At 27.8% G+C, this 24,848-nt stretch overlaps 3 protein-coding genes across 3 annotated transcripts; all 3 read left to right on the top strand.

Moving 5' to 3' along the window:
- Positions 1-1,890: 1,890 nt before the first annotated feature.
- On the top strand, positions 1,891-5,487 carry LOC132935071 (uncharacterized). Its single transcript, XM_061001525.1, has one exon. It carries the CDS (start codon positions 2,185-2,187, stop codon positions 5,395-5,397), a length of 3,213 nt encoding a protein of 1,070 aa, XP_060857508.1. The 5' UTR covers positions 1,891-2,184; the 3' UTR covers positions 5,398-5,487.
- A 3,227-nt stretch (positions 5,488-8,714) lies between these two features.
- On the top strand, positions 8,715-9,491 carry LOC132933721 (uncharacterized). Its single transcript, XM_061000005.1, has one exon. It carries the CDS (start codon positions 8,751-8,753, stop codon positions 9,489-9,491), a length of 741 nt encoding a protein of 246 aa, XP_060855988.1. The 5' UTR covers positions 8,715-8,750.
- Positions 9,492-20,546: 11,055 nt separating this feature from the next.
- Positions 20,547-22,621, top strand: LOC132933243 (uncharacterized). The gene is made up of 4 exons (XM_060999555.1): positions 20,547-21,745; positions 21,984-22,106; positions 22,163-22,359; positions 22,477-22,621. Exons 1-4 carry the CDS (start codon positions 21,710-21,712, stop codon positions 22,619-22,621), a joined length of 501 nt encoding a protein of 166 aa, XP_060855538.1. The 5' UTR covers positions 20,547-21,709.
- The last annotated feature ends 2,227 nt before the right edge of the window (positions 22,622-24,848 follow it).

The following is a 24,848-nucleotide window of genomic DNA, read 5'->3' as shown; positions in this document are numbered from 1 at the left end:
TAAGTGGTTATAATGAACCGATATTCAATAGTTTTATTAGTAATTTTAATATTAAATGTACAAGGTTTTTATAATTAATTTTTTTTTTTAAATTTAAAAGGTTGATTAATTAAAATATCTATGTTTATCATGTTGTATATTAAATGGTTAAAAAAATGTTAGAAAGTTGAAATAAGTTGAAAAAAAACAAGTGTATACAGTATGTATATGATTATAATTATATGAATAACATAAAAACTTGATTATTATAATATATAAAATATAGACATATTAGCTTACATTAAATTATTCACTATGCTGACTGATATATTATAGTCATTTTAACTACCATAATGTATATTTAATGATTAAAAAATGCTAAAAAGTAGGGATACGTTTAAAAACAAGTTTGTATTCCGTATACAGTATGTAAATGATTATATTTATTGAATAACATGATATAAAACTTGATAATCAGCTAACTTTAAATTATACGCAATGCTAGTTGATATAGGAACCAGTTTCTAATTTTCAGATTTTTTTTTTAACATATTTCTTTATATATATATTAGTTCTAACATTTTTTAACCATTTTAGATAATGAATTCTCACAATGATATTTTAAACGAAATAGACTATTATAAACAAATGATTGAAAGTTATACAGAAACGGATGAAAAAGACCATTTCATGAAAAGATGGAGACTTAAACAGAATAAAAAAAATATTAAAAATATAAAATATCAATTGTTTTTAACTAGAATAAGTCCTTCTCCTTCTCTCAATGTAACTTATATTAACGAATATTATATACATACATGTGTATTAAAAGAAAAATTGCTTTTTTTTAAAGAAGAGAAAGAAAAGATCCTTATATTTTATCGTTCTAGATGTACCGACTATTGGCAATGTATAAATAATTTTAATATGCAGATACAAAATCTTAATTATCAGTTACAGGAATTGGGTACAATCTGTTAAAAACAAAATAAGATTATATTTTTTTAATATAAAGTATTGTATTTATTATGTTTATGTTTAAAAAATAATTTGATGATAGACACATGTAAATAAATAAACATTCTAAACTAAAAGTTTTTTGTTCAATTATTTAATTGTAAATAAGCTAAATATACCAACCATACAAAAAAATGTTTTATTTATTAATTGAAGTAAACTTAACATAATAATCACAAACTAATGTTTATAGATGATGTATAACCATAATTTATTTTAATTTGTTGATAATATTTATACATATGTGTGAATACATAAGCTAGTCTATTATTATAAGTATTATTCACTAATTAATATACACTATTTTATTTTTTTTATTACTATCAGTTAGTGTATAAAAAAAACTATGACATTTTCAGAATAAAAAAAAAAAAATAAAAAATAAAAAATGGAATCAAAATCATTTATTATGGATGAAATTAACGATGTTATCCGAAAGGCCGAGCAAATTGATCAAGCAATGGATGAGGCAGCAGTAGAATTTAAAAAAAAAATTAAAATTATTGATATAAAAATAAAAAAAGCGGGTTTAAAACAAAAAAAAATAATGAATGAAAAAAAAAAGATTGCAAATGATTATTTACATTTGCTACATACAGATAAGAAACGTGAAAAAAATATTCGAAAAGAATTATCTATATTATATGCACAGTACAATTATATGAACAATGGTTAATAGTAATTCATAATTTTCTTGTTTTCATTCATTATTTTTTCACCTCAAAACAGCTTTTTTTATTTTTTATGTCTTGTAAATATATTCTAAATGTATTAATTTATTTGAATGATATTTTAAATAAAATGATCTTTCTACATTATTATATTTTTTTTTTTTTATATATATTCTATTACAGTTTCATCATGAAAAGACAAACGGTGAGAAAATGCCAGCGGACAATTTCTACTGATAAAGAATTATTCGAAATTGAACGATTTAAAAAATGCTCGAAAACTTTTATCATTAAAAATACATTGGATTTTATAGATTACACGCTTTTTTTTAACTATATTTCAGAGAAATTAATTTTTAAGTTAAAAGAATCGTGTAAAAATACATCTATAAAATTTAATTTAGTCGTGGATAGTGTTTACGAAAGAATTATTACACAAGAAGTACAGGATATTGCATTCAAAACTTTTAATGTTCTTGCATGTAATTCATCTAATTTTAAAAAAATACTAAACGATATGTTCAATAAATTGTTGCGGGAAGAGACAGATTTTACACAGAAAGGTTCTGGATGGACGCTTAAGGTAATAGAAACATTACAGTTGAGAATCAATATAGTGAATCCTCTTAAAGGAGGAACATATATTGATTTACCTAAGCATATTAAAGATAAAAGAGCGATTATTAATGTGAAAAATAGTGATAATAAATGTTTTAAATATGCATTATTATCCAAGTTTGATAATCGCTCTAATAAAACTAATTTTCATGAAAAATATTTTAAGATGTTAGAGTTAAAAAGTAGTTTAAATTTTAAATGTGTTGATTTTCCAACACCAATCAGTCAGATACCTAAATTTGAACGTATAAACAATATTTCAATAAATATTTATAGTTTGAATGACAAAAAAACTATTTTTCCCTTGTATGTATGTAATACCGAAAGAAATGATCATTTTGACCTATTTTTGTATAATAATGATGAAACATCGCATTATTGCTATATTCATAATTTTTCAAGATTAATCAGAAGTCAGAAAACGAAAAATTGTTCGAAGCTAATTATTTGTAAGAGATGTTTCACAACTTTTGGTACTCAACCGTGCAAAAGTAAGCTTTGGGGTGTAGAAGGATTAAATGAACATCGACGCAATTGTGGAAAGAATCCGTTGGGGAGGCCTATAATGTTTGAAGAGGGGGATGATGATTTCATCTATTTCAAAGGTTATAAAAAAACGCAGAGGATTCCATTTGTCATTTATGCAGATTTTGAATGTATATTAACTCCTAAACAACCTAATAAATTCATTAATAGACGTAAAAAACAAAAAAATCAGAAAACTCATGTTACACATTTACATGAAATTATGAGCTATGGGTTTTATGTAAAAGTTGACTATAGTATTATATCGAAAGAGCTGGTAAAACAGTTTGAAATTCCGACGAAAGTAATTATTTATAGAGGTAAGAAAGCTGCAAAAAAATTTATGAAAAATATGATCGATATTGGAAATGAAATTAATAAAATTTATCAAATTAATACACCGATGGACAAATTAACTGATAAAGAGGAACAACGTTTTCAAAGAACCAAGTTCTGTCAAAAATGTTCAAAACATTTTAAAAACAATAATTTGGTTAAAGTTCGAGATCACTGTCATTTTACTGGCAAATATAGGCAATGTCTCTGTCTTCAATGTAATTTCGAAATAACTAGTCCATCGTTCGTTCCAATATTCTTTCATAATTTATCTTATGATAGTCACTTCATAATTCGGGAACTAGGTTGCGATGATAAAGATATTCATATTATTCCTAATTCATCGGAAAAATATATATCCTTTAGCAAGGAAATCGCACCTAGATTTAGTATTAAATTTGTCGATACATTCCGTTTTATGAGTGAGTCGCTAAGTAAACTTGCAGCCAATTTATCTGAAGATAAGTTGAGGTTTAGAGAAACCCTAAAAATATTTTCAATCAAATCATTAGATTTAGTTACACGGAAAGGAGTCTTCCCTTACGAATATGTCGATAGTTGGAGTAAATTAGACAATGCTTTTTTACCATCAAAGCTTGAATTTTATAACTCGTTAACAGATGAACAAATTAGTGATGAAGATTATAGACATGCAAAAAATGTATGGAATACATTTGACGTAAAGACTTTGGGTGAATATAGCGATCTTTATTTAAAAACTGATGTTACCATACTAGCTGACGTGTTCGAAAATTTTAGAGACATATGTTTATCTACTCTCAGAATAGATCCTGCTCATTATATGACTGCCCCTGGATTTGCTTTTGATTGTATGCTTAAGTATACAAAGGTTAAATTAGAGAGGTTAAAGGATTATAATATGTTACTCTACTTCGAAAAATCAATCCGAGGCGGTATTTGTCAATCAACTAAAAGATATGCTAAAGCAAACATACCAAATATTGAAGGATTGGACTATAATTCGAATGAACCGATTACTTGGATTACATATCTCGACTGTGTAAATTTATATGGAAAGTCTATGTTGACAGAACTACCTTTTAAAGATTTTGAATGGGTTGATGATCTCGACATAGATGTAACTAAAATTTCTGAAGATTCTGAAGTAGGATATATATTAGAAGTTGATATCGAGTACCCTAAACATTTACATAAAACCCATAATGATTTTCCGTTTTTACCGTTTAACGAATGCCCACCAAATTCGAAAGTTGAGAAATTGTTAACTACTCTATCACCGAAAAAAAACTATATTGTACATTACAAAAATTTAAAACAAGCGATTTCTCACGGTCTTAAATTAGTAAAAATTCATCGAGCTATCCGCTTTTCACAAAAAAAATGGATGGCATCATACATTGAGTTCTGTACAAAAATGAGAGCAGAAGCAAAAAATGAGTTTGAAAAAAATTTCTGGAAGTTGTTAATTAATAGCGTTTTTGGTAAATGTATGGAGAATGTCCGAGCAAGAACTTCTATAAAACTGGTTTCATCAGAAAAAAAAGCGAATAAACTAATGACAAAAACTAGTTTTAAAGACAGAACTATATACTCTAAAAATCTCATGGCTATTCACCAACATAAGGAAACTATTAAATTCGATAAGGCAATTTATGTGGGATTTGCAATTTTAGACGTTTCGAAAACATTTATGTACGATTTTCACTATAATGTCATGAAGAAAAGGTATGGTACTAAAATTAGTTCTTTATATTCGGATACTGATTCCTTGATATACGCTATTCAAACTACAAATTTTTTCAATGATTTAAAAAATGATTTATTACCATATTTTGATACATCTAACTATCCCAAAGACCATTATTGTTTTAGCGAATTACATAAAAGTCAGCCAGGCTTTTTCAAGGATGAATTGAAAGGAATTATACTTAAAGAATTCGTTTCATTAAGACCGAAATTATATGCGTACAAAACTGTAGACGGTACTGAGGAAAAAAAAGCAAAAGGCGTAAAGAAATATATTATTAAAAAACATATGCAATTCGAAAATTATAAGGATATACTACACGCTTTTATAAACCATTTATCTGTTAAGGATAAATTAACTCACAGGGTCATGAATTTTATCCAATCAAACAAACATGTTGTTCAATCGAAAACAATGAACAAACTTGTTCTAAGCGCTAATGACGATAAACGTTATATAAATGACGACGGGATAAATACTTTGGCTTATGGTCACTACAAACTAGATAAATTATATAATTAAAGAAAAAAAAGACTTGATAAATCTCCAATCGGTATAAACAGAAAGCGCTATCAAACGGTAGTGAAGTAAATTTTTTTTTTGTTTTTAAAAAAATTACAAACTGAAAACAAATAATTATTTCAACTTTTTTCTGGCATTTATTATAAAAGTATTACATGTTATACATAAAAAATTATTATTTAAAAATATCTGATGATGTTATCCACGAATTTTGACTTGAATCAAAACCCAACCATTTAACAAACATTTTATTCCCAACTTTTTTCACAATACGTTCAATAAGAAAGGTGTTTGGAAAATTAGTTAATTTAATTTCCTGTTCATAAAAACCACCTAAGATTATATTGTTTGATTCATCCTTTAGTTGATAAGTTACTGGATTTGTCTGTAAAACTTTTGAAACTGTAAATATTTCCGTTGTCCAATTCGGGGTATATCCTTTACTAAATATATGTTTATACTTAGATATTCGTACTTTATCGCTAACTTTAAATTTTGGTTTATACAATGTTTGTAAATTTTTATATGTACTAAATTTAATTCTGTTTGTATCCATTCGAGCTTCATTAGGTGTGCATTTGATTGTTCTATGTTTTGTATTATTATAGTTATGTATAATTTTTAATATTGTATTATACCAATTCCATGTACCTGTTGCAGTGAAATGTTTATATATATTATTTTTAAGTGTTTGTATCACACGTTCTGCGATTGAACATTTAATAACACTGTATGAACTGTAATGTTTAATTTTATATTTTTTCATTAAATCTTGAAATTGAGTATTATAAAATTCTGTACCATTATCTGTCTGTAAAAATTTCGGATTAGCTTTTTTCAATATATTAACCATTCCTTTTGTACATTCTTTTGCTGATTTATTTTTCAGCGGTTCCACAAATACATATTTGCTATATGTATCTATAACAACTAATATAAATTTAAAACCGTAATTTTTTTTAGAATGAGATTGCATATCCATTAAATCAGCTTGCCATAGGTCGTCAATAAACCGTGTAACCACACTACGTCTAGGAAATATTTTTCTCGCTGGTCGATGTAGCTCATTAGCTATACCCTCTAAGGTCGTCATTATGCTATAATATTTCTCTCACGCAGTTCTTCTAAAATAGATATGATTTCGTTATTAACACCAGTATTACCAACACTTTGCGATGATGTCAAAAGATTTAATCTAGTTACTAGCTCATTCGGATCGTCATAATAAACTAATTGGGTTTGAGGTAAGACATCTTTATATAAACCACTACCTGTCTTAGGATCAGGTGATGAAGTAAAATTAATCATATCTGTAGACATACGATCTGAAGGTGAAAAACTGCTTGCTGATTGATTAAAATCAAATGGATCATTTTCTTGTGTTATTTTTCTACGTTTAGCGTTTAATAAGCCAAAAGGACTAGAAGGTAAAGTATTGTTAAATGATTTTAAGTTAATTCGTGGAGTTGTATTCTCATTAATTTTATCTATTTCTTCATTAAACTGTTTTTCCTCCATTTTCATTCGATCATACAACGGTTTTACAACAGTCACCCATTTATGATACCTTGAGGTTCTAGGTTTTCCATCTGCTTTTAAATGGACTCCAGAAGTTTTCAAAATATTGTAATAAGATTCTATATCTTCTATAGTTGTTTTTTTTTGGTTCCTTCTCACATAATAAAGACCATAAACCTGGTGTGAATTTATAATATTTATTAAGCAGCAGTAATTTACCGTGACTAAAAGTTACAGAATGTTTTCCTATTTTATATGAATCACTATTTTTATCATAATGCATACCATAGGATTTATCATAACGTATTGATTTAGGACGGTTATTTAAAAAATTTTCAAATGGTGAATTTAATTCGTTATCATCATCATCTTCACTAGTGCATGAGGTTTCTGATTTATTTTCTAGTACAGTTGACTGTGTGTTACATATTTCATTTTGTTTTGCATGTGTACTCAATGGTTCAATTATTGGTTTAAATGCCTCACGGAAATAGTTTTCAGAATCTATAACACCACGTTTCATTTCCATTATTTTTCGTTTAATATTTTTTTTTGATGTTTTTAAATTTTCCAACAAGACTTTTTGTTTGTTCATTGTAAATAATAAAAGTACTATACCTGTATCGTATGACTGTCGATAACACTATGTAGATAATAACTGTGTGACGGTATATTTATATAGGTATAAATATATAAAATTATTTTATTTTAATGAACGTATGAAACCCACATCTATACCTTCCTTCATTCATTTCCCGAGTTTTATCGATGACCAAAAACCCATAATCACTATGATTCCAACATAAATGAGAAATTTTACGAAATTCTGAGAAATCCATATCTGTAGACGAATGATCGTTGAATATATGTCGTAAATTTGTATCATCTTGTTTAAGTATCATTAAGAAGTTTGCGTTATCTCTTACTAGCTGTTTTGATATTTTAGAATATGTCTGTGCTAAATAAAATACAGAGCTAGCACCTGAATGTCTGCCCATGCTAAAGTATTCTCTGATTACGGATTGTGGACCACATATCACATCATCAAAAATGATAATTGAATTTTTTTTGGTTAAGTTTGGTTTTATAACCTTATCAGCGTTTGTAAATATGAAAAAATTAGCACCTTTTATATCATCTATTATTTTTTTCAGTAAGACATATTTTTCCTGATTAGAGGTTTTCGAGTATAAATAAATATTTTCAAATCTTAACCCGTTTGCATGTGTGATCAGATTATACATTATATTTGTTTTTCCTGAGCCACTGGGACCAACTAGTATAGCACGTATAGTATCAGGTAATAACGAACCATGTCTTGATGGTTTTTTTACTACCTGAACATCTACATTTATTACATCTAATTTATCTTTCTGTTCAATCAAATTCATATTATTTTCGTATAAATACTCTAGATTTTTTTAATTTATAACCAGTTATAGATGGCGTGTTCAACTTGTAAGTACAATTCAAACAAGACTGGTAAAGGATTTGTAAACTCCCTTATAAATAGTCTCCCGTTCGAAGCTCATATTTCAGGATATCAGTATTGTGGTCCTGGTACGAAATTAAAAAAGAGACTAGATCGTGGTGATAAAGGAATAAACCCATTGGATGCTGCTTGTCGTGATGGATACATCTTCAGGCGACGGAAGCCATTGGGTAGCGTTTTATAAAAATAAGGACAAAGTTGTATATTTTGATAGCTTTGGTGATTTACCACCACCAATTGAATTACAACATTATTTCAGACAGTTCAAAATAGTATACAACTATTCAAACTATCAAGACTTCAATACATTTAACTGTGGTCATTTATGTCTTGAATTCTTGCAATGCATGAATCTATTACATTAAATCTAACTGGAAATTCAACTGTATTGTCGGTAAATTATTTTCCATCTCTAAACGTTTACGAGGATTCAGAAATAGCTTTGTTATCTTTGCAAACGTGCAATTCATTTCCAAATATTATAAATCCAACTAATAACCGGCTGAGAATAAAATCAATTCCTCCAGATAGAATAGCAAAAATTCAATTTTTTGTACCAGTCGAATGCCGTGACATAGAAGATATTAACAAATATATGGTAGAAAAGTTATCTCAAGTTAATAAAGTCTACGGAACAAAGCTGACATTCAGTGTACGTATTGATCCTGTCGATTTTAGAACGTATATAAAATGTAATGGAATACTAAACTTTGAGCATCCGTATAGTATAGCACCTGTTTTTGGGTATAGAAAGAAAGTTTGTGGACCGTTTCATGAAGAACATCGATCGGATAAAGCTGCAAATTTAAACACAATTAATTCTATAAAAGTAATGTGTAATATAGCACATGGGTCATTCAACAACCAACTTCAAAGCCATTCGATATATGAGTTTTTCCCAAGTGGGAGAAGAGGAACAAAGGTTGTTCAATCTCCGGTAAACCTTATATATTACAGATTAAACAAAACAGATATTAATTCAATTACTGTTCAGTTAGTTGACCAAAACAATAATCCAATTGACAATTTTAACGAAACGTTAACAGTTGTTCTGCATATTAAACGTCACGGATCTCATCATTAAATTTATATCTTAGATTTTGTAATGTATGAGTCAGTTACTTTAAGTTTAACTGGGAATGCTACCATATTATCTGTAAATTATTTTCCGCCTATAAACCTTTACGAGGACTCAGAAATAGCTTTGTTATGTTTACAAGTAGTATATATTTGTATGTTCACAGCCAGCTTTTCCACTTTCAATTTTTTTTATACACAGGGTGTAACAGAAAGACCAAACAAAAAAAAAAAAAAAAAATTAAAAATTATGCGAATTAAACGTATGACAAAAATTGTTAATATTATATGATGAGCAAATAATTTAAGAAATATACTCATGTCAGCAAATTCTCAAAAATCATGTTTTTAAAAAAATTCTAAAAAATAAGCAACTAAAATTAGATACATTTTAACTATAAGAAAACGAATCCCGGCGGTGTGCTTAATTCTAATAAATATTATATTATTGTAATAATAATAAATATATATACCGCCCTGCGTACTTGTTTTGGTCCCCTGCCGGTACGTAATATTATTCAACGGCAAGCACAAATCATATTCTTATTTTGATTTTAGATTAGTCTGGTGTCTGCTCTTGTTTGAAACTTTAATAGTAGTAGTATATATTTGTATGTTCACAGCCAGCTTGGTCCCCCTTGGAGCACTCAGATTTACCGTGTAACACAAAACAGAGATTTTCTACCAAATTTTGTCTTCGTGTAGCAAATTTTTTAGCAAATCTTAAAACTAAAATAATTATTTCAAGTAAAGAACACAAATTATTAAATAATAGTTTTTATTGTTAAAAATTAATTCTTAATTATATTTACACAAGTTTCCTTACTTCTCTAGTAAAAGGTACACATTCTACAATACGATCATGAATTAATAAACAGTAAGCAGTTACACCTGCAAGCGATTCAGAAGCTTCAATTTCCAATAGAACATCCACTGCCGAGGCAGTAGCTGAATCGTTCTGTTTCGAAGTATCGATGACTATAATTGGAGCGTTTGTCAGAAAAGTAGAAGGACTCAATATCGGGTTACGAATACTTTTTTCATAGTACGATTCTTGAAACGATGTATACATATTATATAATAAAGTGAAATTATTTTTAGTAAAATCTAAATTCAAATTATTGTATGGATAAGCTATCGAGTTCAGAAATACTTTAACGTTTGTTAAATTACAATGGTCAAATATACTACAATCTTTCGATAACATATTTTTGCGTCCTTTTTGCAATCAAATTATGATAAATCGTGGTTTTTCTAATTTTGAAGCAGTTTTCAAATTCCATACAACTTTTTTAGCGGTTCCGAGTTCAGGATATTCAAAAGTCTCAAAAGATCTAAAAGGAATAAACAAACTTTTTTCTTTTTCTATAAGTTTCAATAATTTTAACCTTTCTTCATCGTCAACAGTTATATGTGGAACCATCCAGGCTATTTTATTTAAAACGACTTTACCTTCAGAAGCAGTTACACCAGTTTTTAAACTTAAAGCATTTAAATCGCTATGACTTCGAGTTAATATTAATTCCAATCTAGAATTCACTAATATTCTTTTATAATCTTCAAACAAACCTAACCAATATTTCAATGGAATGCAAGCACTAAATTCACCTTTATCATTTTCTGATTGCGTTGCGTTTTTAAAATTCCATCCAGAATTTTCATAGCAATTGTAGTTGTCTGGCGTACCGGATAAGTAACCTTTCAACGAGCTAGTGATTCCAAGAACACGCGTGCTATCTACTTCTATCCCATTGATTTCCAACCGTATTTGCTCAAAAAGGTAAGAGTAACCGTTATTAGTTAGTTTCACTTTGGTAGCATCAGTAATTATTCCTTCCAAAAAAATAAAGCTTTCGTGTAGATATGGATAGACATCCGTTTGCTGGATCGATATACGTATTTCATCATTATTATTAAATGATGTTGTATACGGTGCGTATACAAATAATTTTTGTAATTTTAGAATCCGTTTCGTACTGTGAAGTTATATCCAAAATATCACTTTCAGGCATTCTGCTTTAATTGATAACCCAAAGCTTGTAAAATTTTTTTATTCTTCACCGTCAATTTTTTTATTTGATTTGATGTTGCTGGTAGCACTTTAGTCTTATGACTAGTTGTACTGATCCGAAGTAGTGGGTTTATATTGAATTTTAAACCCATCTCAAGATCCGTAACGTTTAATATGTAACACAATTGTCAATGCCTCACCAAAATTATCAATCGGATTATGATCTTGATCAACCAACTGAACGGTTATCGAATCAATATTTGTTTTATTCAATTTGTAATATATTAAATTTGGTGGTGACTGAATTACTTTCAACCCTGTCCTTTCACTTGGGAAAAACTCATAAATCGAATGACTCTGAAGATGGTTGTTGAATGATCCTTGAGCTATATTACACATTACTTTTATAGAATTAATTGTGTTTAAATTTACAGCTTTTTCCGATCGAAGAATTTCATTGTGTGGCTTATATACTCGTTTTTCAAAACCGAATACAGGTGCTATACTATACGGATGCTCAAAGTGTAGTATCCCATTACATTTTATATACGATCTGAAATCGTTAGGATCGACTGTAATGTCGAATGTTAAATTGGTTAAGTTTTTACTATTATAGTCATCTATTTGCTTCTTAACTCGTTGCTTAATATCTTCAATTTCATAACAACCCTCTTCCAATGTAATAAAACATATCATAGGATCATTATTGTTTTCATTCTCAGCTACTTGTATAGAAAATTTATTATTATTATCATTAATATTTGGAAACGAATTAAATGACTGTAAACATAACAAAGCTATTTCTGAGTCCTCGTAAAGGTTTATAGGTGGAAAATAATTTACAGATGATATGGTAGCATTCCCAGTTAAACTTAAAGTAACTGACTCATACATTACAAAATCTAAGATATAAATTTAATGATGAGATCCGTGACGTTTAATATGCAGAACAACTGTTAACGTTTCGTTAAAATTGTCAATTGGATTATTGTTTTGGTCAACTAACTGAACAGTAATTGAATTAATATCTGTTTTGTTTAATCTGTAATATATAAGGTTTACCGGAGATTGAACAACCTTTGTTCCTCTTCTCCCACTTGGGAAAAACTCATATATCGAATGGCTTTGAAGTTGGTTGTTGAATGACCCATGTGCTATATTACACATTACTTTTATAGAATTAATTGTGTTTAAATTTGCAGCTTTATCCGATCGATGTTCTTCATGAAACGGTCCACAAACTTTCTTTCTATACCCAAAAACAGGTGCTATACTATACGGATGCTCAAAGTTTAGTATTCCATTACATTTTATATACGTTCTAAAATCGACAGGATCAATACGTACACTGAATGTCAGCTTTGTTCCGTAGACTTTATTAACTTGAGATAACTCTTCAACCATATATTTGTTAATATCTTCTATGTCACGGCATTCGACTGGTACAAAAAATTGAATTTTTGCTATTCTATCTGGAGGAATTGATTTTATTCTCAGCCGGTTATTAGTTGGATTTATAATATTTGGAAATGAATTGCACGTTTGCAAAGATAACAAAGCTATTTCTGAATCCTCGTAAACATTTAGGGACGGAAAATAATTCGTTGATAATATAGTTGTATTTCCAGTCAAACTTAATGTAACAGATTCATACATTGTAAAAATTCAAGACATAAATGACCGCAGTTAAATGTATTGAAATCTTGATAGTTAGAATAGTTGTATACTATTTTAAACTCATGAAAATAATGTTGTAATTCAATTGGTGGTGGTAAATCACCAAAGCTATCGAAATAAACAACTTTGTCCTTATTTTTATAAAACGCTACCCAATGACTTCCGTCGCCTGAAGATATATCCAAGTTTAATACACCACATTCAATCGTATGCGGTTTTTTAGGTAAGTTATCACGTGAAAAGACTCCACGGAAATGATTGATTTTCAACTTTCCGACATATTTTATAATATCTTGAGACGAAAGCGGTCTGTTAGGTAGCGTGATCATCAGTTTTTTTTTCTTAACCTATTTTTGTTTGATTTCAAACCACTGCCTTTTTTTCTTTTTGAATTTTGAACAGCATTATACACACTAGCACCTCCAGACATCAAACTACCAAGTGCCGACAATCCTGCAAATATAGGTATTAAGGGAATTACACCTCCTGACTGCCTCGGTGCTAAAATCAGCCTTTTACCACCATTCTTTATCTTTGAGATTCTTTTTTTTTTCGCTGCTAGTATACAATTTGTTTTTATAGCACGTTTCCGTTTGCAACCCATACCTATTTTTCTTTTAGCTTTCATTGCGTTTGTTACTGCGTACGCAACTAATTTCTCTTTTCTAGGTGTATCTTTTGCTTTAAATCTCTCCCAAGCACGATTTTCTAGCACTTTATCAGCTTTATGTCTATCGTCTAAATTTTTACTCGTTGCATACACAATATCGTGATCACGACAAGCAGCATCCAATGGGTTTATTCCTTTATCACCACGATCTAGTCTCTTTTTTAATTTTGTACCAGGGCCGCAATACTGATAGCCTGAAACATGGGCTTCGAACGGGAGACTATTTATAAGAGAGTTTACTAATCCTTTTCCAGTCTTGTCTGACTTACACTTGCGAGTTGAACACGCCATCTATAACTGGCTATAAATTTAAAAATCTAGAGTATTTATATGAAAATAATATGAATTTGATTGAGCAGAAAGATAAATTAGATGTTATAAATGTAGATGTTCAGGTAGTAAAAAAAACCATCAAGACATGGTTCGTTATTACCCGATACTATACGTGCTATACTAGTTGGCCCCAGTGGTTCAGGAAAAACAAATATAATGTATAATCTGATCACACATGCAAACGGGTTAAGATTTGAAAATATTTATTTATACTCAAAAACCTCTAATCAGGAAAAATATGTTTTATTGAAAAAAATAATAGATGATATAAAGGGTGCTAATTTTTTCATATTTACAAGCGCTGATAAGGTTATAAAACCAAACTTAACCAAGAAAAATTCCATCATCATTTTTGACGATGTGATATGTGGTCCACAGTCCGTAATTAGAGAATACTTTAGTATGGGTAGACATTCGGGTGCTAGCTCTGTATTTTATTTAGCACAGACATATTCTAAAATAACCAAACAGCTAGTAAGAGATAACGCAAACTTCTTAATAATACTGAAACAAGATGATACAAATTTACGACATATATTCAACGATCATTCATCTACAGATATGGATTTCTCAGAATTTCGCAAAATTTCTCATTTATGTTGGAATCATAGTGATTATGGGTTTATGGTCATCGATAAAACTCGGGAAATTAATGAAGGAAGGTATAGATGTGGTTTTCATACGTTCATTAAAATAAGATAATTTTATATGCTTATACTCATATATAAATATACCGTCACAAAGTAATTATCTGCATAGTGTTATCGGTAGTCACACGATACAGGTATATTACATTTATTATTTACAATGAACAAAGAAAAAGTCTTGTTGGAAAATTTAATAACATCAAAAAAAAATATTAAACGAAAAATAATGGAAATGAAACGCGGTGTTATAGATTCTGAAAACTATTTCCGTGAAGCATTTAAGCCAATAATTGAACCATTGAGTACACATACAAAACAAAATGAAATATGGAACACACAGTCAACTGAGCTAGAAAATAAATCAGAAACCTCATGTACTAGTGAAGATGATGATGATAACGAATTAAATTCACCATTTGAAAATTTTTTAAATAACCGTCCTAAATCAACACGTTATGATAAATCCTATGGTTTGCATTATGATAAAGATAGTGATTCGTATAAAATAGGAAAACACTCTGCAACTTTTAGTCACGGTAAATTATTGCTGCTTAATAAATATTATAAATTTACACCAGGACTATGGTCTTTATTATGTGAGAAGGAACCAAAAAAAACAACTATAGAAGATATAGAATCTTATTACAATATTTTGAAAACTTCTGGAGTCCATTTAAAAGCAGATGGAAAACCTAGAACCTCGAGGTACCATAAATGGATGACTGTTGTAAAACCGTTGTATGATCGAATGAAAATGGAGGAAAAACAGTTTAACGAAGAAATAGCTAAAATTAATGAGAATACAACTCCTCGAATTAGCTTAAAATCATTTAACAATACTTTACCTTCTACTCCTTTTGGGTTATTTAACGCTAAACGTAGAAAAATAACACAAGAAATTGAACCATTTGATTTTAATCAATCAGCAAGCAGTTTTTCACCTGCAGATCACATGTCTACAGATATGATTAATTTTACTTCATCACCTGATCCTAAGACAGGCAGTGGTTTATATAAAGATGTCTTACCTCAAACCCAATTAGTTTATTATGACGATCCGAATGAGCTAGTAACTAGATTAAATCTTCTGACATCATCACAAAGTGTTGGTAATACTGGTGTCAATAATGAAATTATATCTATTTTAGAAGAACTGCGTGAGAGAAATATTATAGTATAATGACAACCTTAGAGAGTATAGCTAACGAGCTACATCGACCAGCGAGAAAAATATTTCCTAGACGTAGTGTGGTAACACGGTTTATTGACGACCTCTGGCAAGCTGATTTAATGGATATGCAATCTCATTCTAAAAAAAATTATGGTTTTAAATTCATATTAATTGTTATAGACACATATAGCAAATATGTATTTGTGGAACCGCTGAAAAATAAATCAGGTAAAGAATGTACAAAAGGAATGTTTAATATATTGAAAAAAGCTAAACCAAAATTTTTACAGACAGATAATGGTACAGAATTTTACAATGTCCAATTCCAAGATTTAATGAAAAAAAATAAAATTAAACATTACAGTTCATACAGTGTTATCAAATGTTCAATCGCGGAACGTGTGATTCGAACTCTTAAAAATAATATATATAGACATTTTACTGCAACAGGCACATGGAATTGGTACAATACAATATCAAAAATTACACATAACTATAATAACACAAAACACAGAACAATCAAATGTACACCTAGTGAAGCTCGAATGGATACAAACAGAATTAAATTTAACACATATATAATTTCTGAAACATTGTATAAACCAAAATTTAAAGTTAACGATAAAGTACGAATATCTAAGTATAAACATATATTTACTAAAGGATATACACCAAATTGGACAACGGAAATATTTACAGTTTCAAAAGTTTTACAGACAAATCCAGTTACTTATCAACTAAAGGATGAATCAGGCAGTGTAATTTTAGGTGGTTTTTATGAACAGGAAATTAAATTAACTGATTTTCCAAACACCTTTCTCATTGAACGTATTGTAAAAAAAGTTGGGAATAAAATGTTTGTTAAATGGTTAGGTTTTGATTCAAGTCAAAATTCGTGGATAACATCATCAGATATTTTAAAATAATGTTTTTTTTATGTATAATATTTATTTATTTATTTATTTATTTTTTAATAAAATAAAATATCAGTTTTTTTATTAAGTCGAATTAATTATTTCACTTGATCTCCTGATCCTAATTAGTCTGTTTTGAAAACTATATATATATCTACAATCGATAAAAACAAAAAGCGTCATCTAGTGGTAAATAAATCAATGAAAATAATAATACTGCTGTATTTTGTTCCGCTAGATAACGCTTTTAAACTGAGTCATTAAGTCATTAATTTTTAGTTTTCTGACTTCTAACGAATCTTGAAAAATTTTTTATATTACAGTAATGTGATGTTTCATCATTATTGAACAGAAAAAGATCGAAATGTTTTTTTCTTTCAGTATTACAAATATACAAAGGAAAAATATGTTTTTTATCATTTAAACTATAAATATTAATTGATACATCGTTTGTACATTCAAATTTTTTCATCTGACTGATTGGTGTTGGAAAATCAATACATTTAAAATCTAAACCACTTTTTGTTTCTAACATTTTAAAATATTTCTTATTCAAATAAGTTTTATTCGATCGATTATCAAACTTAGATAGTATTGAATATTTAAAACATTTAGCATCGTTATTTTTTACATTTATAATTGCTCTTTTATCTTTTATATATTCAGGTAGATCTAGATACGTTCCTCCTCTGAGAGGATTCACTGTATTAATTCTCAATTGTAATACATCTATAATTTTAAGGGACCACCCAGATCCTTTCGCTAAAAACTGGTCTTGTTCAGATAATAATTTATTGAACATTCCATTTAGTAATTTATTGAAATCGGATGAATTACATGCAAGTGTATTAGAAGTTTTGAAAGCTATGTCCCGAACTTCTTGAGTGAGTATTCTTTCGTATACGCTATCCACATGTAAATTAAATTTTATAGATGATTGTAAACATGATTCTTTTAACTTTAAAATTAATTTATCTCTAACATAGTTAAAAAAAAGCGTGTAGTCTATAAAATTTAAAGTATTCTTAATCAAAAATGTTTTTGAACATTTCTTAAATCTCTCGATTTCAAATAAACCTTCATCAGAAGATGACATTCGCTCGTGTTTTGTAACCGTTTTTCTTTTCATTATGAAACTGAAAAAATAGATTAAATAAAAAAAACATAGGTAAAAGCAATCATAATATTGTAAATTTATTATAACATCAACTTCTTTTTTTTAAATCTTATGCAAGCAATTCAGAATATTGTTTTCAAAATATAATAAAAGTATTAATTCTAAATTATTACAAAGAAAAAAAGAATTGGTTAATATAATAAGAAATTACTCAGATTCTAATTCTCTTAACCGATTGTTTAGTTCTGTTAACCGACACTGAATATCTGCTTTACATTCACTTGAATAGTTTTCGAATCTATTATGTTCATTTATCAATTTATTTTTAAAAAATGAATTTTTCTTCATACTATCATTAATTTTTACAAATACTTTTCGAAATGCTTTCCGTTTCTCGATATAATAGCGTTTATTGTCACGCACCTGCTGTTCTGCTGCTAGAATTCTGCTTTTAATTACGTTTATTTCTGGGTTCATGATTCTGAAAATTACATAGAATTTCAAAAACTAACTAATTGATACGTTTTTTAAATCTAAACCACTTTTCCTAACATTTTTATTAAATTAGTTTTATTTGAAAACATTTATCATACCAGCAGATCTTATATACACAATAATAATTATATGATAAAATAATAAATAATAACAAAAAAAAAAATAATATTTTAATTATTTATTGAAAAACAGAATATTATTCGACATTATCTAATTTACTATATAAATTATTTAGACCTTTTTGAATATTTTTCTCGCATAAATAATTTATATATGTTAAATGTTTAAATTCGTTTATTAAATTCTGTTTTTCTTCAATAAGTCTTTTTCTGGTTTCTTTCAGCACCGCTTTTTGAATTTTTATTTTAATATTTTTAATATTGGAATAGAACATTTTTTCGTCAACATCTTGAGCATGATCATTTTCTTTTTGCTGTTCCAATATTTGAATGATTTGCTCGTGAATTAACGATTTGGCTTCCATGTTTTTTCTTTTTTTTTAAAAAAAAAATCTGGAAAAATTATATAGAATTTGTAAACTATCTGCCAGATAAAAAAAAATAATGCATATTAATGACAATAATTTATTTCCAACATATTTCTATTTTTTATGTTTTTTAACTTTTATATTAAAAATTTGTATGTATTAATCAAAAAAAAGAAAATTACATTGAATACCTATATACATAAATATAAACTTATAATATTATTACTAATTATTCATAACAAATTTTTAAAAAAAAATTTTAACCTGATCTAAATCTTTCGCGCTTAGATTCTGCTGTTGTAATAAAATCTAACCTTTTACCGAAACAGTGTTCTCGCTTACGAAAATTCGTAACATATAAATCACAATATTTTTTACATATATCCATTTTTTCTTCTCTTAATAAAACTAATTTTGCGTTTAAATCTTTTATATAAGAAAAATTTGGGTTAGAGTTTGTTCTACTTAAATAAATAATGAATTTCAGGTTTTTAATTTTTTTTTTGAGATCTTTATATTCATATCTTTCTTTAATCTTATTTTCATCAATCATCTTCGTTAAGGTTACAATTTGTTCTCCATAATATTGAATTTGTTCATTACAAAAATCATATGAATGCCAAAAATTCATTATCTGTAATTTTTGACTAAATACATTAGTATAAAATATAAAATATTATATAAATCTAATTATTAAAGCGATTATTTATAAAACAACGAATGTACGTATATACGTATATATAATAATAACTAATTATATTATTCAAAGCTAAATAAAAAAACTTTAAAAATTAGACAATATAGCATTTATATCATAAAAAATAAAATTTTAGTTGCTAGTGAAGCTACGTCACACGATAATAGAAAAAAACGTGATAATTTATATGTTAGTTAATAGTAGATAGGGCGATTGTAACTATCGTAGAGTTCGTACGGTAACATTACGTTGTCACGAAAGCAACTACGTGTTTACTATCAACGTGCGACAGCAGCTTTCGAATAATCTTAACGTAAAAGCAATAAAAAAAACATTATAGAAAAAATAATTTAAATTTATATATGTGTATAATATACGTTTTAGGATATATTTTATACAGTCATTAAACATTATTGAATATTTTAATATAATAAAAAAAATTTTTTATATTAAAACATTTTACGTAAGATAATATTACACGTGTAATACAACAATCACGTTATCTATAACAAATATTTATAATCAGCTATAGTATTTTAACATTGATAAAAACAAGGTATCGTGCAACAACTACTAGATAACGGTATCTATAGTTATTATCATGAAAGAGATTGACTATTAAAGATTTTTGAGGTTAGGTAATAATTATCAATATTATTGATGAATGATAAGCCCGATGTTCTATCTTATCTATGTAAATCTATGATAGTATGGTACATCAGTCATCTTCTATACTGTGTACGTGGTGTAATTCATTTTAGTATTATTACTCTATGGTGTAATTATAACGTATTATTGTTACTTGATCATAACTTAACAAAAAAAAGAAAACAGTTTATTATAGTAGTGACTAAAAGTGAGAGTTGAGAAACCGTCTTTCAACTACTTCTATTTTAATGTTTTTATTTTAAATAATCTATGAAAAAAAATCTTTAAGTCTAAACACTCAATACCCATAGTAATATTATAAAACTGTATTATCATTACAACAATAAATTGTTATTATTCTATTTTATTTTTTAAAAAAAAAGAAGTATGATGTTAAATTAAATAATAACAATAAAAAAAAAATAGTACTTACATAGCTTGTAGAAATTGAGGTACTTTTTCTAAGTATGATGGCTGGTCTATTTGTTAGAGTTGTTTTGACAATCTTTTGACTGGCTATTGAAGATGTTTGGTAAACTGCTGGCTGGCTGTTGTTTTGGCGAAGAAGACTGTTCTGCTGCTGGCTGCTCTTGGAACTGCTGTTGCTTGAACTGATGACGATAAGCTAAGAAATTCTGGGTTTTATACCCGAAAATAACCCTCTCTTCTCTCATTAGAATTTTTTGTGATGGATTTAAACATTTCAACTTATTTTACATCCTGTTTTAATATTATAATGGCATTGACATTAAGTAAATGTGAAAACATTTGACTGAGCAGATTATATTAGCAGCAATTTAGATTCATATAATATAATTGGTTTTTGAGAATGAATGTATACATTCTAAGCATTGACATTTAGTAAATGTGATAACATTTGGCTGGACAGGTTATGTTAGCAACAATTAAAATTCATATAATGTAATTGGTTTTTGAGAATGAATGTATACATTCTAATTTATTTTAAATCCTGTTTGTAATAATTTAAATTCATGTAATGTAATTTGCTGTTGTATATGAACATGTTTCAGCACCCATCTAAGGTAAGGTTATTGTAGAAATTTATTCAAGGAGGGTATTGACCATGGTAAAAGGTGAATGTCATAAACATTTGGCTGGGATAGGTTATGTTAGCGTCAATTTAAAGTCATGTAATGTGATTTTGCTGTTGTACCTGTATGTTCATGTTTTAGCAGGTTTCTATAATGTAAGGCTATGACCATTTGTATACTTAATTATTGAAGTAGTGGTAAAAATCTGTGTATAAAAGACAGAGGGTATTCTCTAATATTCACCAGTCTTCAAGATTTCATCCCAGGACAAGAAGCTCAGTTCAACAGAAATACTACCAAAATAAAATGTCGTACCGTACAATTGCTTCAACTGATTCAGAGGTTAGTAACTACTTAGTAAATATCTTATAACCATAGAAAATTGGAGGCCGGTCGTAACACCACTCAACGCTATGGTTATAATTCTTGATTTAATATTAAATGACTGATTATAACATAGTATATTGGAAGTGCGTCGTAACATTACTCAACGCTTTGGGTATAATTCTTGGGACATAGAAAAAAATATATAATGGAAAAAAACAGTAAAAAATAATATACTATGTTTTATGTTTCACAGAATGAACATTTTAGCGAATCAATTGATATAAGACCGTCTTTTTCAAAAACAAAACCTGGATCAAAACGTTCTGCAGAAAAAACAAGTGTTAAAAAACCTATGAAAAAGAAGCAGAATAAAATGGTAATAAAAATAATATTTTTTCCTAATGATAACATAAATAATTTATTTTTTTATAGAATGCATCATACAGAGATAATATCAGCGAACGCTTGAGATCAGAAGATTTTGATGTTGAAGTATTTAATTCGCTAACATTCAGACAAGGAGATGGCGTTGTGACAATAAAGACGCCTTTTGAAGAAAAAGGAAAGGATCTTTGGGTGCTAAGTCATTATAAGGTTACTAACATCGAGAATGTGCCAGTAAAGGACAGGTAAATACATTGGTTTAAATTTAAAAACTATTGCTGAATCTGTTTTTTTTTTTACTGATTTTATTTACTTCTTTTGTTTTTAAATAAAATAATTTGTTGTAATAGATAAAAGTTCAGTGAAGCTACTGTTAGATTGTACACGACCGACGAATCAAAAGATCAAACACTTCATACTGGTCTTAATGAGACAATGCAAATTATATTTGATAAATTACTAACCGATCCAAAGCGTCAAACTATTAAAAGCAAGACGGTTGTTTGATTATTATACGGAAAAATGAGTTTCATTTAATAAAACAAAATATTATTATACATGTATGTTTTTATTTGTTCAATACTCAAAGGTCTTGGAAAACATAAACCTATAAACTATATAGTATGTCTGAGAAAAAAAATTTCTAATTGAAACATTGCTATCAATTCTGTACTATCAAAATTTAATCTACTTATTTACTGAAAACATAAAATTTGAAACTAAAACGCATTAAAACTATTCTTTATGATTAAAGGTAACATGTAATTTAAGAAAAAAAAGCAAGTTTATTATTGAATAAAAAAGTTTTTATTTTTTAAATAAATAATTATTAAACATATTTATATATTTTATATTATTAGATCTTGTAAAATCATATCGGACAATGTGTTAAAATGAAATTGTAATATTTCATATAAAAACGATGTGTCATCGTTCTGTAAATGATTATAATAATTAAAATCATAGTTTTGAATATATTGTTTGGTAAATTCGTTCCTTTGGCAAGTGGATGGCAGACCACGGACATCATTTTTAATTAGGTCATATGCAGTGTTGAAAGTAATTTGATAATTTGCTAAACGTTTTTGCTTGTCTACCACATACAAATCAATCAAATTCTGTAATTGACGAAGCCGGTACAAATCTACGTGTGTCAAGGTAATATATTCCTCGTTTAGATGTAGGGTAATTGAACTCTGTTTAACATTAATTGAATATGAAAAGGAATCGGTAATCTTTACACGCCTCACCCTGGTATTTAGGTTATTAATAATTGAATTGTAATTAGATTCAGACATCAGTGTGAACCATTCTTCTAAACTTAATGTAATAATTTTCTTTGAAAGTTTACATTCTAATAATAAAATAATTGAAATCTGCTTATTAATTAGTAATCCAACTGTAATACTTTTCTTGTTAAAAGCTCGGATGTCGAATGTAGACTTACAGACAATTATTGGTGGACTCATAATGAAGTTTTTTTTTTGCTAAAAAAGTACACAATAAAAAGTAGGATATAACTGTTAGGAGTTATACATTGGACTGTTAGTTTTTTCCTTTGCAGTCATATTATATACTAAAAACTCGGATAAAAAAAAAATGCAAAAAATGTGAACGTACAGTTAGCGAATTAGTGCATACTAGAGAGGGAATTTACATATACTTACTAACCTGATACCTGAAAAACATTTTAAATTATTATATACGCACTAACCCGCTAGGCTATACGTCCACAAGATATTAAATCGAATAATAAAACATTTAAGATAAAACATTCAATTTTTTTTTTATTTTTTTTTTTATTCAATACAGCAAATATTATAAACAGTATATTATATAAAAAAAACATGATTTAACAAATGGTGTCGTACGAACCGGTTTCACAATTACAAATAACTTCGGTTTTACAATATTTACTTAAGACTTTTTGAACAAACTGATTACCTTTCATTAATAATACATATAAACATTTTGGTGAGAATCGGGTATGTTCTATAAAACAATTATCACCGATTTCAAAACTATGTAGAATTACTCCACACCAATGACATTGAACTGCGTCATCGAGATTGATATAGTAAAATCCGCATTCTGAGAGCTTGTACTTATTCTGACCGGTATTTGGAGGAAAACTTTTAAAAGATCGTAACCTAGATACAAATGCAGAGAATTCTGGATACGCTGGCGTTGAATTGAATCGTATTTGATCGACCAATGACTGGACATCGTTTGCGCATTTTTGAAAATTCATTTTTGAAGAAATTAAATAACTTATACAATTTAATAAAACTTTGAGAAAATAAAGAAAAATGAGACACGACTTGAGTGAACGATGGATCATTAGTAACTGAATATGAAAAAAATAATCAGCAATCAGCTTAAAATTATTGTAAATAATAAATAATGTTTTTATCATTATTAAAAAAATCAGTGTAACCAACATGAGTAAAAATGAAATACAGTACATTTTTTTGAGGTAAAATTTACTAACAATCAGTGTGAAATGTGTTACACGGTAAATCTGAGTGCTCCAAGGGGGACATTCCCCCTTGAAAAAAAATTTTTACCGTGGAAAAGCTGGCTGTGAACATACAAATATATACTACTAACGTTTGAGTTTCGTAGGCGTATTGATTTGTGATTATTGTGTATAAATTATGTACTTCTCCTGCCATTAATAAGTCTAAAACATCGTCAGTTCTAGTTTGTATTTGTAACATTCTTACGTATAATT

Source organism: Metopolophium dirhodum, chromosome 1 (genome assembly GCF_019925205.1).
Source record: "Metopolophium dirhodum isolate CAU chromosome 1, ASM1992520v1, whole genome shotgun sequence".
Classification (NCBI taxonomy): domain Eukaryota; kingdom Metazoa; phylum Arthropoda; class Insecta; order Hemiptera; family Aphididae; genus Metopolophium; species Metopolophium dirhodum.
The sequence above is the reverse complement of the archived record's forward strand: the minus strand, read 5'-3'. Positions and strand labels throughout refer to the sequence as shown.

Coding starts and splice junctions, on each gene's coding strand:
- LOC132935071 (XM_061001525.1), top strand. CDS start 2,185: ATGTTCAATAAATTGTTGCGGGAAGAGACAGATTTTACACAGAAAGGT.
- LOC132933721 (XM_061000005.1), top strand. CDS start 8,751: ATGCATGAATCTATTACATTAAATCTAACTGGAAATTCAACTGTATTG.
- LOC132933243 (XM_060999555.1), top strand. CDS start 21,710: ATGTCGTACCGTACAATTGCTTCAACTGATTCAGAG. Junction 21,746..21,983: donor TTGCTTCAACTGATTCAGAG/GTTAGTAACTAC, acceptor TATGTTTCACAG/AATGAACATTTTAGCGAATC. Junction 22,360..22,476: donor AATGTGCCAGTAAAGGACAG/GTAAATACATTG, acceptor ATAAAAGTTCAG/TGAAGCTACTGTTAGATTGT.